At 40.1% G+C, this 20464-nt stretch overlaps 1 protein-coding gene across 2 annotated transcripts in view; it reads right to left on the minus strand.

Annotated features, from left to right (window-relative positions):
• LOC128692065 (coiled-coil domain-containing protein 137) overlaps nucleotides 1–18712 on the minus strand; it is a 104648-nt gene extending 85936 nt beyond the window's left edge. Inside the window, exon 1 of one of the 2 annotated variants that reach the window (XM_070085252.1) lies at nucleotides 18592–18712. In XM_070085252.1, coding sequence (XP_069941353.1) covers nucleotides 18592–18668 — 77 coding nt within the window. In that variant the 5' untranslated portion in view covers nucleotides 18669–18712. The remainder of the gene's footprint in view (nucleotides 1–18591) is intronic. The other variant, XM_070085253.1, reaches the window with a different exon arrangement.
• Between the last annotated feature and the right edge of the window lie 1752 nt (nucleotides 18713–20464).

Raw genomic sequence — 20464 nt, forward strand, 5'->3', positions numbered from 1 at the left:
TGTTACTTTGCTCACACTCCAACAGCACGTCAAGTATTAAAAACCATTTGTCTCCATTCACTCCTATCAAACACGCTCACGCATGCCTGCTGGAAGTCCAAGCCCCTCGCACACAAAACCTCCTTTACCCCCTCCCTCCAACCCTTCCTAGGCCGACCCCTACCCCGCCTTCCTTCCACTACAGACTGATACACTCTTGAAGTCATTCTGTTTCGCTCCATTCTCTCTACATGTCCGAACCACCTCAACAACCCTTCCTCAGCCCTCTGGACAACAGTTTTGGTAATCCCGCACCTCCTCCTAACTTCCAAACTACGAATTCTCTGCATTATATTCACACCACACATTGCCCTCAGACATGACATCTCCACTGCCTCCAGCCTTCTCCTCGCTGCAACATTCATCACCCACGCTTCACACCCATATAAGAGCGTTGGTAAAACTATACTCTCATACATTCCCCTCTTTGCCTCCAAGGACAAAGTTCTTTGTCTCCACAGACTCCTAAGTGCACCACTCACTCTTTTTCCCTCATCAATTCTATGATTCACCTCATCTTTCATAGACCCATCCGCTGACACGTCCACTCCCAAATATCTGAATACGTTCACCTCCTCCATACTCTCTCCCTCCAATCTGATATTCAATCTTTCATCACCTAATCTTTTTGTTATCCTCATAACCTTACTCTTTCCTGTATTCACCTTTAATTTTCTTCTTTTGCACACCCTACCAAATTCATCCACCAATCTCTGCAACTTCTCTTCAGAATCTCCCAAGAGCACAGTGTCATCAGCAAAGAGCAGCTGTGACAACTCCCACTTTGTGTGTGATTCTTTATCTTTTAACTCTACGCCTCTTGCCAAGACCCTCGCATTTACTTCTCTTACAACCCCATCTATAAATATATTAAACAACCACGGTGACATCACACATCCTTGTCTAAGGCCTACTTTTACTGGGAAAAAATTTCCCTCTTTCCTACATACTCTAACTTGAGCCTCACTATCCTCGTAAAAACTCTTCACTGCTTTCAGTAACCTACCTCCTACACCATACACTTGCAACATCTGCCACATTGCCCCCCTATCCACCCTGTCATACGCCTTTTCCAAATCCATAAATGCCACAAAGACCTCTTTAGCCTTATCTAAATACTGTTCACTTATATGTTTCACTGTAAACACCTGGTCCACACACCCCCTACCTTTCCTAAAGCCTCCTTGTTCATCTGCTATCCTATTCTCCGTCTTACTCTTAATTCTTTCAATTATAACTCTACCATACACTTTACCAGGTACACTCAACAGACTTATCCCCCTATAATTTTTGCACTCTCTTTTATCCCCTTTGCCTTTATACAAAGGAACTATGCATGCTCTATATAGTTTATTTCTTTGTAAAGGTTACAATGCGTAATTACAATTTTGATTTGCTAAATACAGTGGACCCCCTCATAACGCTATTAATCCGTTCCTGAGAGCTCAATGTTATGTGAAATTATCGTTAGGCGAATTAATTTTCCCCATAAGAAATAATGGAAGTCAAATTAATCCGTGCAAGACACCCAAAAGTATGAAAAAAAAAAAATTTTACCACGTGAAATATTAATTTTAATACACACAAACTTAAGAAAACATGCACAGTTACATGACACTTACCTTTATTGAAGATGTGGTGATGATTGATGGGATGGGAGGAGGGGAGACTGGATGGTTTTAGTGTTTAGAAGGGGAATCCCCCCTGTTCCACAAACACAAAGTTGTGTGTGTTTTTCCTAAATTGGATCCACAAGCATCCTAACTCAAGGATCCAATTTAGGAAAAACACACACAACTTTGTGTTTGTGGAACAGAATAAAGAGCTGATTAATGATCTACTTAGTACACCTTATGGGGATATTAAGCTGCTCCGACCTCCATCAGACACTCACCACTTTAAAAAATGGGTCAGTATCATAATCTTTGGATACCCTCTCTGCATGGACCCATCCCATCTGACTCTAAGTGAGCATATCATCAAGCCTAAAAGGCTTAAAGGAAAATCCCAAATTATTGCCAGTTGGGTAGATCCTGTGCCCCTCCCCCGGAATATCTGGGTGCATGGTTTACGTTTCCTAAACATCGAAGTGTACCTACCCCCTAAAAGTAGGTGTTACAAATGCCAGCACTATGGCCATGTTGCAGTAGACTGTGGAATACTACATTCTTGGTGTGGTAAGTGTGCTGGGAAACATTCCACTAGAGAATGCACAGTAGGCCCTGACAGCCAAAAATTTAAGTGTATTATAAAGAAGTTGGGGTCACAGTCTCCCACAAGGACTGCAGTCAGAACCCAAACAACCTTCGATGTAAACCTGATAACAGTCCTTTAATGGTAACTGAGGATGGGGCCATCCAGTCTACCACAGCCAGATCTGAGACTGAACCTCTGCAAAGTGTGCAAGAACCCCACCTCACTGCAAATGATTCTGGTGATACCAGAATGCCATCACACACACCAGCTGTGGAGGAGCTAGCCATCCCTGCTAGCACATATGGAACTACTGGTCTGCCACTACAGATACCTATGGCTACACCTGAATATGGAGATGAGTTTGTCATTTCTCCCAATACACACAACTACAACAGTCAGATGGACACCACACAGGTAACCTCTCTGGAAATTGGAGATGAGTCAGATGCACAGGACCTACCTGCAATGAATGATGAAACAGAGAACACTAATGTAACCATGGTACCTGTTAAGGTGATAGGTGTTAAAGAAAGCACTAACCCAGAAGTGCCATCCTCCGGAGAGGCATTGGATTCGTTAGACCTTCCTCATATTATAACAACTTTCCAGAAAAAAATTGAGCATCTTGAACAGATCCTGACAAGTTTAATAAATATATGTAATCAGGATGATGCTCTTGAGAATGGTGATGATGTCAAAAGCGCAGCAATCTCCGTTCAGCTTCCAGCAATTTGTGAGAAAGAAGCCCATAACTCTTGCCTTCAAGACTTGCCTTATCACTGGCTGCCAAAATGCCGAAAAATGCTTAAAAATAAAGGTCCTGAAGATAAAGACGTACAAACTATGCTATTTGCTCTTAAGTATCTGCACACTGTAGTCAAAGCATAATAGTTTTACCATCTTATGAGCAAGAGATTGTAATAACTCACAACAATGGATACATTACAAATCTTTTCATGGAACATTGCTTCCATCAGGAAGCGGTTGCCTGACTTACATCATATTAGTGCAACCAAGAATATTGATGTCATCTGTTTGCAGGAATGTAGATTGAAAGATGGAGCACCTCCACCAAACTTGCCTGGATATGCAGCTTATAACCTAAGGTCAACCAACTGTTGTGTGATGTATGTCAGAAAGAGCTTGCCACATTCACTCCTTTCCTTGCAGAGTCGAGTTAACATGCAGTATCATGGTGTCAAAGTATATGCAGGCGATTTTTCCATAAACATTTTTAATCTCTATGCCCCAGCGAACCAGCTCCGACCTGATGCTTTACCAGATTGCATCAATAGTGAACCTACCATCATTCTTGGAGATTTTAATGCCAGACATAAGAATATTGGTGGGTCTATAACAAACACCAATGGAACTAAACTAGTGAGATTGCTAAATGAGCATGATAATGTTCGAATTGTGGGCACTACTGAGCCTACTCACATATATGGTGGCATACTACATCTGTGTCTTGGATTTAATACATCATATACGATGCATGACTCTGTCATAGTTGATGATCTTCTATCTGATCACTTCCCAAGACTAACAACTGTCAATCTTGATCACATCTCCAGCAATCAAGGAGCTAAATACAGAAGGAGGAAACTTATTCTCAAACCAGAACACAGAGACAACTTTAATAACCACTTGGATCAATGGTATAAGAATTACGAGCCCATTGGCACACAAAAATTTAATGATGATTTAATTACCACTATTGAGAGTGTTCTCACAGATCAAGTGGGCAGGAATAGGAAACAAAAACCCTCCACTATAAATAACAATAAAAACCAATGTAAATACTATGATGATCCACAGCTGCGCAATCTAACACATGCAGCTAGGAGGATTGGTAAAGCATACCGTGAATGTAGAACCCCAGACCTGCTCAGAACGTTCCAAGCTGCACTAACAAATGCAAGGAATAGAAAGGAAGAACTTAGGCAACAGGAATGGGAACAGTTTGTTAGTGGATTAAATAGGTCCACCCCTTTGAGTTTGGCTTGGAAAGGTATAAATAAAATAACCAGGAAAAAGACTGGCAATGTTGCTCATCCCTTTCCTCTTGAAAAAGCAAATGACCTCATAAATGACTGGTCCAAAACATCCAGGCATGAAAGCCTTCCCTCTCATATTAGAAAAAATTTAGAGAGTACTTCTGAAGAAATGTTGAAACTGATTAATTTTATGAGCCAAAATATTGATGAGAGTGATTGCCTCTTTACCGAGTATGAATTAGATAATGCATTAACCAAAGGTCGATCAACTGCTCCTGGAGAGGATGGTATAACCTATGATATTCTCAGAACTCTAAGGCACGTGCCTGATAACCCTTTGTTGGCACTGTATAATCTCAGTTACATTGAGGGCGTTCTTCCTACTTCCTGGACCAATAGTCTCATTGTGCCTATCCCTAAGCCCCAACAGCCTGATACATTTAGGCCGATCTCCTTAACTAGTTGTCTTTGTAAAACTTTTGAAAGACTGATGCTTAACAGACTGTACTACAGAATCAGACATCAACTTTCCCCCTACCTCTATGGGTTCATGAAAGGTAAAAGTGTGCAGAACTGTATTTCCACCTTTCTCACTGCACACACCTCTACTAGTTTTACCACTTTTCTTGATCTAAAATCTGCATTTGATATTGCGAACAGAACCGTTATACTACATGAACTAGCCAAAATGAATATTGGTTGGTAGCTTACTCTGCTGGATAATAGGATACCTGTCAAATAGAGTATCCTCTGTCCTTTACCAAGGCTTCAGAAGTGATTCTAAAGAAATGTCTTTAGGTACACCGCAGGGAGGAGTTCTTAGTCCCATGCTATTTAATATTCTGATTAATGCTCTCCTAAATGCTCAACCTGCCTCACCTAAACATATAGCTATGAGCTATGCTGATGATATCATGATCCATACAACAGGGCATAAGAAGATGAATACCATTCTTAATGAAGTTCAAGCAATTTGTAATCGACTAGGCCTCATAATATCTTCCTCTAAAACTAAGATATTAACAAGCAAACGACATCCCCCACCCATCTATTTGCAGGGTGAAATCATTAGCTACGTTAAAACTTACAGATATCTTGGTGTAGATGTACCCTTTAACAAGAAATGTAAAGCTAGGCTAAATGCTCTCAAAGCTGTTGCTGGCTACAATCCCAACTATGGTGCAAATGTGAGAATCGTGAGAATGATGTACATAGCCTATGTTAGGTCCTTAACCCTTTGAGGGTTTTGGTCGTACTAGTACGTCTTACGCGTAGGGGTTTTTGTCGTACTAGTACGCATAAATTCTAGCAGCCTCAAATCTCACAGGAAAAGGCTGATAAGCCTAGATGTGAGAGAATGGGTCTGTGTGGTGGGTGTGCGCAGTAGGAAAAAAATCTGGGACCCAGTGGTGCATTGTGGGAATGCCATCATAGTACACAATTTCCACCATGCCCTGTGGTAAGAAGTTCCTCACTCCTCGGCGAATTGGGACACTTTTGTTCCCCAGTGACATTTCTAATACAGATGGAAGTGACAGTGAAGATGAGTTTCAAGGTTCTGGTGAGGTTTTGACCGAAACTAATGACCATAATATGGGTAATAGTGAGGAAAACCCAGACAACCCACAGCCTTCCACCTCTGGTGCTGGGCCATCTTGTTCACGTTCAGTTGTACCAGAATCAAAGAGGAAACTCCTATTTTCCAAAATCCCAGACTCAGATGTGAGCATTGGTGATGATAGTGATAGTGATTATGAACTACAAGCTCTTCAAACTTGTTCCAAGAATGGAGGAGGAGGAGGAGGCAGAGGAGGAGGAGGCAAGAGGAGGAGGAGGCAAGAGGAGGAGGAGGCAAGAGGAGGAGGAGGCAGAGGAGGAGGAGGAGGAGGCAGAGGAGGAGGCAGAGGAGGAGGAGGAGGAGGAGGAGGAGGAGGAGGAGGAGGAGGAGGAGGAGTGGAGGTGGTGGTGAAGGAGGAGGAGGAGGAGGAGGAGGAGGAGGAGGAGGAGGAGGAGGAGGAGGAAGAAGAGGAGGAGGAGGAGGAGGAGGAGGAGGAGGAGGAGGAGGAGGAGGAGGAGGAGGAGGAGGAGGAGGAGGAGGAGGAAGAAGAGGAGGAGGAGGAGGAGGAGGAGGAGGAAGAAGAAGAGGAGGAGGAGGAGGAGGAGGAGGAGGAGGAAGAAGAGGAGGAGGAGGAGGAGGAGGAGGAAGAAGAGGAGGAGGAGGAGGAAGAAGAAGAATACGTAATGATAACAATAATACATAATAATAATAATACATAATAATAATAATACATAATAATAATAATAGGTAATAATAAATGTTCACCCATGACAGTAACAAGATAAGGGGAGACAACATCTGATAAGTGCTGACGTTTGATGAGGGTAAATGAGGGTAGAGCTGATGCCAAAAGATGAGATAAACATCTCCCTCCCTTTGTTTTTGCTGGTATACTAACATTTCTGTCTGTCTATTTGCCTGTCTGTCAAGCTCCCTGTCTATCCGTCTAGCTCTCTGTCTCAGAGAGCCACAAGACTGTGTCATCACTTTTACTCACATCTTCAAGCAGAGTATAGCACTTTGTCTGGGTTTCTTGGGTTATCCTAGGTAATTTATACTATGTATACTTGTATTTATGTGTACCTGTGAGACAGAGATAAAAAGACAGATAGAATGAGGGAGAAAGATAATTAGATAGAATGGAGGAAGGGAAGCAGCATCCGACCCCATTGTTTTGACAGGCGGGAGGGGGGAGTGAGTAATGAGACAATATGTCATTTTGACAGCTGCCGACTCCTGGTAATTTACACTATGGAGGAGGAGGAGAAGGAGGAGGAAGAGTAGGGGGAAGAGGAAGAAGAGGAGGAGGAGGAAGAGGAGGAGGAGGAAGAGGAAGAGTAGGAGGAAGAGGAATAAGAGGAAGAGGAGGAGGAAGAGGAATAGTAGGAGGAAGATTAGGGGGAAGAGGAAGAAGAGGAGGAGGAGGAGGAGGAGGAGGAAGAGTAGGAGGAAGAGGAAGAGTAGGAGGAAGAGGAAGAAGATGAGGAGGAGGAAGAGGAGGAGGAGGAAGAGGAAGAGTAGGAGGAAGAGGAAGAGGAAGAGTATGAGGAAGAGTAGGGGGAAGAGGAGGAAGAGTAGGGGGAAGAGGAGGAAGAGGAAGAAGAGGAGGAGGAGGGTGGAACACTAGTACACTGGTACTGGTACACTAACATTTCTGTCTGTCTATTTGTCTGTCTGTCAAGCTCCCTGTCTATCTGTCTATCCATCTAGCTCTCTGTCTCAGAGAGCCACAAGACTGTGTCATCACTTTTACTCACACCTTCAAGCAGAGTATAGCACTTTGTCTGGATTTCTTGGGTTATCCTAGGTAATTTATACTATGTATACTTGTATTTATGTGTACCTGTGAGACAGAGATAGACAGACAGATAGAAAGAGAGAGACAGATTGAAAGAGATAGAATGAGGGAGAAAGATAAAACACCATTGTGTATGACACCATGCTTCAGAGTTCCACAAGCTGCAGAACTAATAGGAATATGTTCAGTGACTGTATATTGGTATATATATTATAGAACAATAATAATAAACAATGTTTTGTATTGTTTGTTTTTGTAAACAAGTTTTGTAAACAATATATTGATAATTATGTTTGTGTGCTTATTGTGTTGTATACAACGAGTGTATATATGTACATTGCACCTTACTTTGGTCTCATAGGCCACATAAGTTATGTGAAAAAATAAAATAGTGAAAAAAACAACAAACCTTCAAATACAAGTAAACTAAAGTTTACCGGGTGAGCGGCAGTCGCCGCTGTTGCCATACGCGGCTCATTTTCTGCAAACTTCATGCATCCATATCTCCGTAAGTATTGATGGTAAATTTTTTTTGTTTATCCTATAATGTTTAGAAAAAAAAACCTATTTTTTCATAAGAAAAAATAATTTTTTTTTTTTTTGAAATTTGGCCGACCCTGAGAACGAGTTTCGGAGAGGGCCTGTCGACCCTCAAAGGGTTAATTGATTATGCTGCTCCCATGTTGATATTAGCTAGAGAAAGTTCTCTCCAACCCTTGGAGTTAATGCAAAATGAAGCTCTCAAGATTATTCTTGGCTGTCCCAGATCTACAAAAGTTCTTAACATGAGGAGGGAGCTTGGTATTTCTAGTATCAGTGATAGGATTGTTGAAATTAACACTGTACTCGGTATTAGAATGTTGAGAAATGAACCAGACACTGTCACAGTGAATCTTACCAAGTGTCTAGAGGTAAATACACACAGATCTAAATGGATTGTGAAAACGTGCAATTGCATTAAGTTTTATAACCTGCATGAACTGTATCACTGTAGGCAACAAGAGCATTTCACCCCTCCATGGAAGATGTGTTCATTTAATATCACATACCTACAAGTCCCTCCCAAGAAGCTCATTGCTAGTAATCCCTTCCTTAAATCTCTTGTTAGAGCAACTGCTCAAGAAGAAATTTCTCACCTAGCTGGTAGTAACAAGTTATCACAAGTTATATACACTGATGGATCTAAACAGGAGTCTTCTGGCAGGGCTGCATCTGCTCTTGTTGCCACCTCCCTAGTTAAGAACGATAATAAATTTGTTGAGTTAGGCATAAGAATTAACAACTGGGCGTCTACACTGCAAACTGAATTGTTTGCAATCCTAATGGCGCTAAAGCTAACCTATGACACTGAGCTTGACTATCATCATTACTGATTCTATGTCATCATTGAAGGCTCTTGGCTCATATAATGACTCCAACAACATGCTCATTGGGGAAGCCAGGTATAGATACTCAAAAATTAGGGACAAAGGAATTAATGTACAATTGCTATGGATCCCATCACACATTGGATTACTCCTTCATGATAAAGTTGATATGTTAGCCAAGAAGAGTATCGAGAAGGAGAATGTAGAATATAACTTTGGTATAACTGTGTCTAGCATTAGGAATAATATTAGGAGAGAAGTAAATAATGAAAATGATTGTTATAGGAATGCAGTTAGAAGCCTGAGTAGATCTATAACCCACTATGATAACATGAACGTAGATAAGTATGTTTATGGAGCAACTTGCAATGTGAACAGACTGACTGATGTTGTAGTGGCCAGGCTTAGGCTTGGTTACAAGTACTTCTGGCAGTTTGGGAGACACACAGATGATGATCAAACTAAATGTAAATTATGTGATCAGGCATATGGTCACTCTCTTGAACACTATGTGCTTATTTGTCCACTTATTGAGGAATACAGAGACAGACAGTATAATAACCTATGTGACATGTCAAGATATCTTATTAATGAAAATAAGATACCAGATATACTAAGCAAATTTCCTAAATTTGCTTGTAACAGATAAGTGAACTATAGATATGTAGATATAAATCCATATGTATTCCTGTTAACCCTTTGGGGCCTAGTTCCTAGGCCTTTTGTATATCCATATGCTCTCGCGCTACCGTCCACAGGATGGATATGGAGTGCACAATAAACTAGCCACTTCGGTGGCAAAATCTAATCTAAAAATCTAATCATTAGGACTTGAGGTGTCAAGTCCTTTTCCGGGGTTGCTTCCCTTCTTCTTTTAACCCTCTGACTGTTTTCGACGTATAAATACGTCTTACGAGCCAATGTTTCTGACGTATATACAGTGGACCCCAGCATAACGATCACCTCCGAATGCGACCAATTATGTAAGTGTATTTATGTAAGTGCGTTTGTACGTGTATGTTTGGGGGTCTGAAATGGACTAATCTACTTCACAATATTCCTTATGGGAACAAATTCGGTCAGTACTGGCACCTGAACATACTTCTGGAGTGAAAAAATATCGTTAACCGGGGGTCCACTGTATACTCAATAATTCTAGCGGCTTCAAATCAAGCGGGAGAAAGCTGGTAGGCCCACATGTGAGAGAATGGGTCTGTGTGGTCAGTGTGCACCACATAAAAAAATCCTGCAGCACACATTGCGTAATGAGAAAAAAAAAACTCTGATCGTTTTTTGGAATAAAACGCCGACTTTGAGGTGTATTTTCGTATAGTATTTATCGTTGTATTCACGTTTTCATGGTCTTAGGTGATAAAATGGAAAACATATTACAGAAACAGAGATGATTTTCATTACTTTTACGATGAAAACGACCTTGAAACTGAGCTCAAAGTAGCGGAAATGTTCGATTTTTACCAATGTTCAAGAGTAAATAAATCACACCACACGTCCAATACACGTCAACTGGGGAGTCTAATATTCTTTCACTAGTGCACTGATATTATTTATACCATTTTTACAATAATGCAGTCGTCTGCATAACAGTAAATTTTGTACTTTTTTGTATGAATAAAAGATCAAAATAGAAAGCAATAATATAAGAGGGGCCTAGAGATGTGACTAATGAACAGAGCATATGTTATTTTAGTGCCACGAATGTCTACCTTGTTTATTCTGGACCCTATTTTGAAATTGGCATCTTTTTTAGTTTGCGTGAAATTGGCCAAATTGCCAATTTCTGACCACCATATTGGGTAGTCCAAATTAGTAAATGGGAGGTTTCTTGTACTCAGCTGATAGATAAAATGGAGTTCTAAAGAAATAGCTATGAGTTTGGTCAACTGGAACAATGGAATTGGCTGAAAATAGGGCTCCAAGTCGGCGAAATCGCCAATACGCATATGTCGCCGAGACCGCTAACTTCACGGGAGCATAATTGCACGAGTTTTCGATGAAATTTCGAACTTTTGGTGTCATTACCATCGGGAAAAGATTCTCTATCATTTCATAAGAAAAAATAATTTTTTTTTTTTTCAAAAATTGAGCGACATAGAATGACAGTTTCAGAGAGGGGCCTGAAACAGTCAAAGGGTTAATGCCACTGGGACCAGCTTCAGAGTCACTGGACTTCTGTCACACAACATATCTGTCCATAGTGGCCTGTACCTTTCATTCCTTTATGACTTTCCTAAAGTGTTTCACAACAGTGTCAGTGTAATAGTCACCTGCACGGCTTGCAATAGCTGTCCGAGGGTGATTTTCATCCATGAAGGTTTGCACTTCAAGCCACTTTGCACAGATTTCCTTAATCTTTGAAGAAGGCAACTTCTTCAATTTCTCTATCCCCTCCTCCGAAGCAATTTCCTCAGGTGTGGCCTCTTGCTGTTGAAGTTGATCTAGCAGCTCATCAGTGGTTAGTTCTTCATTGTCCTCCTCCACCAACTCTTCCACATCCTCCCCACTAACCTCCAACCCCAAGGACTTCCCCAATGCCACAACTGATTCCTCAACTGGCATAGGATTCTCAGGGTTAGCCTCAAATCCTTCAAAATCCCTTTGGTCTACACAATCTGGCCACAGTTTCTTCCAAGCAGAGTTCAAGGTCCTCTTAGTCACTCCCTCCCAAGCCTTACCTATAAGGTTTACACAATTGAGGATATTAAAGTGATCTCTCCAAAACTCTCTTAGAGTCAATCGAGTTTCTGAGGTCACTACAAAGCACCTTTCAAACAGAGCTTTTGTGTACAGTTTTTTGAAGTTTGCAATAACCTGCTGGTCCATGGGCTGCAGGAGAGGAGTGGTATTAGGAGGCAAAAACTTCACCTTAATGAAGCTCATGTCCCCACAAAGTCGCTCTGCCAAGTCTGTAGGATGACCAGGGGCATTGTCTAACACCAGGAGGCACTTAAGGTCTAATTTCTTTTCAGTTAGGTAATTTTTCACAGTGGGGGCAAATGCTTGGTGTAACCAGTCATAGAAAAAGTCCCTAGTGACCCATGCCTTATTGTTTGCCCTCCACAGCACACACAAATTAGCCTTGAGGATATTCTTTTGCCTGAACACTCTGGGAGTTTCAGAGTGATACACTAATAAAGGCTTCACATTGCAATCACCACTAGCATTGGCACACATGAGAAGAGTAAGCCTGTCTTTCATAGGCTTATGTCCTGGGAGTGCCTTTTCCTCCTCAGTAATGTAGGCCCTGCTTGGCATTTTCTTCCAAAACAGGCCTGTTTCATCACAATTAAACACTTGTTCAGGTTTCAGTCCTTCACTGTCTATGTACTCCTTGAATTCATGCACATATTTTTCAGCTGCTTTTTGGTCCGAACTGGCAGCCTCACCATGCCTTATCACACTATGTATGCCACTACGCCTCTTAAATCTCTCAAACCAACCTTTGCTAGCCTTAAATTCACTCACATCATCACTAGTTGCAGGCATTTTTCTAATTAAATCCTCGTGCAACTTCCTAGCCTTTTCACTTATGATCACTTGAGAGATGCTATCGCCTGCTATCTGTTTTCCATTTATCCACACCAATAACAGTCTCTCAACATCTTCTATCACTTGCGATCTCTGTATCGAAAGCACAGTTAAACCTTTGGCAAGAACAGCTTCCTTGATTGCCTTAAGAAATCGTAATGACACGATTGCAAATAAACCATACCCCCGGCCGCGGGTTCAATCCCGGCCGGGGGTATGGTTTCCTTGATTGCCGTTCTCTTGGACACAACAGTAGCGATGGTTGATTGGGGTTTACTATACAACCTGGCCAGCTCGGAGACATGCACTCCACTTTCATACTTAGCAATGATCTCTTTCTTCATCTCCATAGTAATTCTCACCCTTATTCCTGTAGGGTTGGCACTAGAAGCTTTCTTGGGGCCCATGGTCACTTATTTTTCAGGTGAAATCACTATAAAAAGGCTGTAATAATACGAAATGTTCTGATTGTATGCTTGAATGTTACCGCGGAGGCTGGCTTGTAAACAATGCCACTGGCAGAACAAGTGAAGCTGGCTCAGGCCGCATGGACGCGTCTTGGACGAATTGCATTGAGCAAATTTTTTAGCGGTATGCGAGGCAAAATTTTAGCGATAAAATGTATCGCTATGCGGATTTAACGCTATGCGATGCCAACGTTATGCGGGGGTCCACTGTACAAAGATAGCCACTATCATGCCGAGGCATTTCAGGCAAACTAATTCTAATACATAGTAACTAATTAAAACTAGATAAGATAATAGTACATAGTAATTATTACTTAAAACTAAACATAGAATAGTGGTTAGCTGTTTTACAATCTTATTTGGACTTAATAAATCTTATGTATACTTAGTACAAAATCTAATTTACAAGGAATGGTGCAGGTGGTACTATTTTATGGAATGGCAGTATTAAGAGCCAGGAGGTCATGTGATAAAACTAGTCAGTAGATGTTTGGTTGATTTGGTTAATATTGTGAGATAAGATGATTTTTTAGCAGAGTCCTAAATTTATAAGTTGTCTGGGAATCCTTGACCTGTTCTGGTAGCGAGTTCCAGATCTTTGGGCCTTTTATGTGCATAGCATTCTTGCATAGTGAGTGTCTTACTCGAGGGATGTTGAAAAGAGCCTTATGCCTTGTATTGTGACTGTGCATTCTGTTGTAACTGTCGAGTAGTAGTTTTAGGGGAAGGTTTACAGTGGAGTTTAAAGTTCTGTATATGTAGTAGGCACAATAATAAGAGTGTATGTCTTGTATATTTAGCAAGTTGAGTCTTTTGAAAAGTGGTGGGGTGTACTGTCTAGCACAAGAGCTGGTTATTACTTGCACAGCAGTTTTTTGTTGGATTATTAAGGGTCTAAGGTGGTTGGCTGTGGTTGAGCCCCAGGCACAGATACCATAGGTGAGGTAAGGATATATTAGAGAGTGGAACAGGGTAAGGAGAGTCGTTTGTGGTACATTGTAGCGTATATTGGAAAGGATTCCTACTGATTTGGAAATTTTCTTGGCTATGTGATGGGTATGGGACTGAAATTTAACATTACAGTTAAGGAGAAGACCTAGAAATTTGCCCTCCATGTGTCTTGATATAGGGGAACCATTTAACAGTATGTTGAGTTGAATATTTGAGGCTCTGTTCCCAAACAGCATGAAGTAAGTTTTGTCTATATTGAGTGTGAGTTTGTTGGTCATCATCCAAGCATATATCTTTAGCAGTTCATTGTTTACAGTGTTTTCAAGCACAGCTGGGTCTGAATGGGAGTAGACATATGTAGTGTCATCTGCGAATAGAACTGGTGTAAGGAGTTGGGATGCATTGGGGAGATCATTGATGTAGATGAGAAAGAGGAGTGGGCCTAGGACACTACCTTGGGGTACTCCTACAGCTACACGTTGGATAGCGGAGCTGGCTCCATTTGCATGTACATACTGTGTCTGTCGTTAAGATAGGATTTTAGGTAGTCAAGAGAATGTCCTCTTATGCCGTAATGATTCAGTTTGAGGTGCAAGAGATTGTGGTCAACTGTGTCAAACACTTTTCTTAGGTCGATAAAGAGCCCCAGGGGATATTCATTCTTATCGAGAGTTGTGTACATTAGGTCAAGCATTTGTATAAAAGCATCATCATTCGTGCTTTTTTTTTGGTCTAAATCCAAATTGGCATGGGTTAAGTATGTTGTTGGATGTAAGGTAGGAATAAAGTCGCTTGTGTATTTTTTTTCAAATATCTTGGATAGTAAGGGCAAGTTTGATATGGGTCTGTAATTGTTCAAATCAGTTGGATCTCCACCTTTGTGGATCAGGGTGACCCTTGCTGTCTTGAGTATGGATGGAAAGGTTGAGGAAGCTATAGATTTGTTAAACATTGTTGCAATAATGGGCGACAGTTCTGGTGCAGCTTTTTTATATATGAATGGTGGCAAGTTATCTAAATCACCTGATTTGTTTTTTAATGATTTAATGATGAGTGAGACTTCAATGAGATTAGTTGGAGCTAGAAATAGAGTATTTGGATAGTTGCCAGTGAAGTACTCACTCGGATGGGTATCTGAGCTAGGAATCTGACTCGCTAGCTTTGATCCTACAGTAAAGAAGAGATTAAACTTGTCGGCCGTGTCTATAGGTTGCATGTGAGGTTCATCTGCTTTAGTTAAGTCTATCTCTCTATTTCCAGTCAGTTTCCTTGAGCCCAAAATTTTGGAGAGGGTTTGCCAGGTACTTTTCATGTCACCTTTCATTTCACTAAATCTATTTTCGTAATACATTTGCTTTGATTTTCGTATTAGTTTTGTTAGTATTGATTTGTATCTTTTAGTAAATTCTTTAATAATTAAGCCTAATCTGAACTGCTTTTCAATTTGGTGTTTTTTATTAATAGATTTGAGGATACTTCTAGTTAGCCATGGGCTGTTTAGCCTCTTTTCTGTTATCTGTTTCGTTTTGATTGGGCAATGTTTGTTGTAGAGGTTTAGGGTTTTATGTAAAAAATTTTTGATATCTTTATCAATATTATTACTGTCATCTAGCTCTCTCTGCCAATCAATGACACCTAGAGCTAGTTTTAAGTTGTTCATCGATGTCTCATCATGCAGGCGAAATGAGATCCTTCTTGTTTCTTGAGGCAGTTTAGATAAGTTGGTTATGAGAAAGGTAGGATAGTGGTCTGTGGTGTTATCTGTGATTATACCCGCTTGTAGTGGGGATATTATGTTGGTCCAGATATGGTCCAGTAACGAGGCACTAGCGTCAGAGATTCTTGTTGGCGTTGTTATAGTGGGTAGCAATAAGCTGTTGTTCATAGTATTTGTGAAATCAACTACTGGAGGGTCAGTTGCTTGGATAAGGTTGATGTTGAAATCTCTTGCTAGTATCAGATGGTGTTTATTCAACTCTGACTCAATTATCATGTTTCTAAGGTTATTGCTAAAAGTGTAAGTGTTTGAGTATGGTAGTCTGTAGACTGCACCAACTGCTATAGGTTTCTCAAGTGTTCTTGATGTGAATTTAGCTATTATATATTCACCATTTTCGTCCCGTACATTAGTTGATTTCACACATTCTAGTTCATCAGAGTAATAGATGGCAGTGCCTCCTCCTGATTGGTCGGGCCTACAGTTATGTATGGCTGTGTAACCAGGTATGGTAAATATGTCTGTCAGATCTTGTCTGAGCCAGGTTTCAGTAAGTATAATGAAAGTTATAGTAGCATTTAGAGACTTAAGTAGTGCAATGAGATCATCACAGTATTTACTCAATGATCTAACATTGTAGTTGAAGACTAATGTTCTTCCTGACACTGAGAAGAGTATTAGCCTGACTAGCAGTGTAGTAATGGCAATTACTGTTTGGACTACATGTGCTGTTCAACAAGAGGTTGATATCAGGATCGATACTTACATTCATAAGGGGTATGTAGAGAAATAGCCGATAAAATTATTAAAGAACAAAAGACCAAAGCAATGATGTTAAACCACTACCAATTATGAACTTATGAACTAAGATAGTTAATTTAAATCTAAAAAATAATGGAGCTACTGAAAATTAAAATAAAACACTTTAGCACCTTGATTATTTCAAAGTTAAAAGTTATGGTTTCAAGTATCAAATAAGACAGAGAATAAAACACTTAAGTACCTGGATTAGCACTTTGAATAGCACCTTAGGTGTCTTAAGTAGCTGGGAATTAATTACCATTATTCACTAACAGTCATGAAAATATGGATTAGAATAAGGGTAAATTCTACTAAACTACAGCACTGAACATGGTTGATAATGTGTTGAGATATGACTTAACAAGGTTCAGTCAAACCAGTCAATGAGAGGAAACATGCTAGTTCTTGATCATTTGTTATTTCAAACCTACGACCCGTGTCTAATAATTTTACCACGATTATGCCATCACAAGTAAAGCACTGTTTTATTGATGCATTATCACACTTAAGTTTTCGAAGTCTGTATAATAGGTTCTGACATTTTTTAGTTAGGCACTCATTTATATACACATTACTCCGTTTCTTGATGGAGGAACTTAATACATCATTTTTTACATTGATGAAATTGAATTTTAACCTAACACTTTGTTGTTGACCCGGCTTGCCTAGCAGTTGGGCCTCCTTGATATCGCTGGTTTTAATGTTAACTTTTATCTCATCTTTTATTAGTTGGAGTGCTTTGATGGTGCAATTCTCATTGTTTGTATCTGGTGGTAAGGTAGAGCTGGTTAAAATGACAGAGTCTACGGAACTTGTCTTGTTCAATCATATCCCTTTGATACTGGAAGCATGCATTCCACTGGGATTCCATGTTTAACTTCCAGTCTTGTGTAGCTTCTGACAGCTTGGTGGCGAGAACATTTATTTGTTTAGCATGTGTGTCTACAGTTCAATGCAGGTTTGCTTGTTCTTTAGACGAATTTATTAATGATGTCAGTTTGTTTTCTAGTTCACTAATCTTTGAGTTTTGCGTCGTAAGATATTCAAGGTCTTTAATTCTTGTGTTTTGGGTATGTAGTCAGCACTCCAGGTCCATAATGAGTTATTCATAGGTTTCATTTTGTCCTCTTGGCATACTATTTTCCTGTAGAATTTTATCAATGGAATTGGGTCGTTGTTGAGGACTGAATTCCTGGACTATACCTTTAGGTGTTGACGAGTTGTAATCTATGTTGCCGTTTGCGGTGAAGAGGTCTCGGGTGTTATCTGTAGTTGTAGACAAGTCAGCTTGAGTGCGAGTCATGGATGAGGATGAATGTTGAGAGAATTCAGAGAAGGTTTTGGAGTCGTCTGCCACTGTTGTTGTTGTGTTGGTCTGGGCGGGGGTGAGGGGGGTGGAAGATTCGCTGGCGTCTTTCAGGGCAGACGTTATGGGTAACAGTTTTCTAGGAGGTTTCGTGTCTGTCTTGGTGTTGCTTTTTCTATTCTTGTATCCCATGAGAACACTAGTGGAGCTGTTATGGAGTTATTGTAGTGATAACTGTTGCTTGGCTGGGATGTCGTCTGGCAGCAGGCTGGTGTTTGGTATGCCGGGCAGTCCTCTATTAGTCGTGTTTGGTCAGCTTTTTACATCTTTAACAGCTTTATGTTGGTCGTTACTGGTTCCATGTGAGTCAGTGCAGCAGTATAAGCAGTTAGGCCATAATAGGAGCAGCTGTAGGGGCACAGAACTGTAAAGATGTAGGAGTAGCCATTGTTATTGTCACCTCAGACAACACTGGTATGGCTTGGGTGAAATTAGCCCCCCAAAAAATCCCTGGAGATAAACAGCATTGGTAAGTGCTGTAATTATCTATTTATAGCTACAGGAACAGAGTTATGCTTGTGGTGTCCTATCATCAATAATTTATGCATCATATTTTTTAAAAATTCCATTAGTTGCAATAGTAGTATCCCTCTGAGTCCACTTTTTCCTCAATTTACAACTATGGTCTCTTCTTAGTCTTGTTGCTGGTAAGAAAAATAATTTTCTTTCTAATCTTTTATATCCTTTTATAACTTTATATGTGATTATCATGTCCCATTTCTTCCTCCTATATGCAAAGGTTTTACAAAGTTGAAATTAATGTCATTAATGAAAACATGAAAACTTACTTATTAAGACGCTCTGCTTGCTGCTTGTATGGATCTTTGACTCCTCGGTGTTTCTTTTTTAGAATTTTTCGCCCCATCTTTAATTTGTTACTTTCTGAAATGAACAATAAATTACTGTAAAGTACTGTGCTGTAATTTTTTTTAACACACTGGCTGTCTCCCACCAAGGTAGGATGACCCCCCAAAAAAAACTTCCCCCATCACTCACTCCATCACTGTCTTGCCAGAGGTCAGCTGATACTACAGTTCAGATGCTCTTCCAAACTGCAATATCCCCACCCCTCATTCAGGTGGTACTGCCCACCACCTGGACTCTTAAGTCCAGCTAACCGGTTTCCCTGAATCCCTTCATAAATGTTACCTTGTTCATGCCCAAACAACACAGCATCATAAAAACCACTTACTTCCACTCACTCCTATCTAACACACTTTCACAAACCTGTTGGATATCCAAGCCTCTAACTATATATATATCTCCATATTAAACTAGAGTGGTAACTTGAGTTTCGAACAGCTCCCAACTTAAACAATTATGTAAGTGTATTTTTGTAAGTGCTTTTGTAAGTGTATTTTTGGAGGTCTGAAATGTACTAATCTAATTTACATTATTCCTTATGAAAACAAATTCATTTGGTATCGGCACTCGAACAGCCTTCTGGAATTAAGTTCGTAACTCGAGGTACCTCTGTATATTTCTATCTACAATACTATTGTAAAAATTAGAAATGAGTGTACTGTGTACAGTAGTGCCCCACTTATATGGAAGGTTAGGTTCCGGGCTACCACTGCAAAGCAGACATCGCCGGAAGGCAGAACGCCATTTTTTCCACTTGTAAATGCATATAAATGCCAGATACGTAACAAGTTTACACTAACATATATTAAGTTAGCAATAGAACTAGGCAACAAAAAACAAAAAGTATAATACACACACAGTACACTCATTATTTACCTCAAAATATTTGTAGTCGTAATGTAGGGCAAAAGGTGAGTAGTATTTATTGTAAGAATTCGGGTGTGGGTAGGTATGGTAGCCCTTCTAGCCACCCCACCCACACGTAATATACTACGATGCTTAAAACTCCCTTAAAATATCTGTAGTCTTAATGGTCTTAATGTAGGGTTAGAGGTGAAAAATATTTATTTGTAAAAAGTCAGGTGTGGGAGGTAAGATAGCCCACCTGGCCACTCCACCCACGCAGAGTACAATGTAAACAAATGGACGAAGAGCCTGGTAATGGTTCATACGCATTCAGACAAACACCTTACATTGTGTACAAGTTGTCTCCACAGCGGTACAGTAGAATAAATAAAGACCAACACTTCCATTTTCATATAACATCATTTTTAGAAGGAATGATGCTCTGACAAGTTAGTGCAGAATAAATAAACAGCAACACTCCCATTCTCATGCAACACACCATTTTTAGAGTGAATGATATTATTATTATTACAGTGGACCTTCAAGTTTCGTGATTAATCCATTCCAGAGCGCCTGCCTAATGTTGAAATTCACGAAACTCGAAACCATTTTCCCCATGAGAAGTAATGGAAATAAAATTAATCTGTTCCATACACCCAAAAATATTAAAATAAAATATTTTTTCAAATTAAATAAAGATTTACATAATGAAAACAATCAGAAATCAAGTACATGCATTTAAAAAATAATAATAACATTACACTTACCTTTACTGAAGATTTCTGCATGGATGGAAGACGGGAGGAGGGGATAGGAGGAAAGTGTACACTATTTTTTGGAAGGAGAATCTCCTTCCATTAGGATTTCAGGTATGAAGTCCTTATCTGGGGTTACTTCCCTTCTTCTTTTAATGCCACTGGGAACAACTTGAGTCACTGGACCCCTGTCACA

Source organism: Cherax quadricarinatus, chromosome 15 (assembly GCF_038502225.1).
Source record: "Cherax quadricarinatus isolate ZL_2023a chromosome 15, ASM3850222v1, whole genome shotgun sequence".
Taxonomy (NCBI): domain Eukaryota; kingdom Metazoa; phylum Arthropoda; class Malacostraca; order Decapoda; family Parastacidae; genus Cherax; species Cherax quadricarinatus.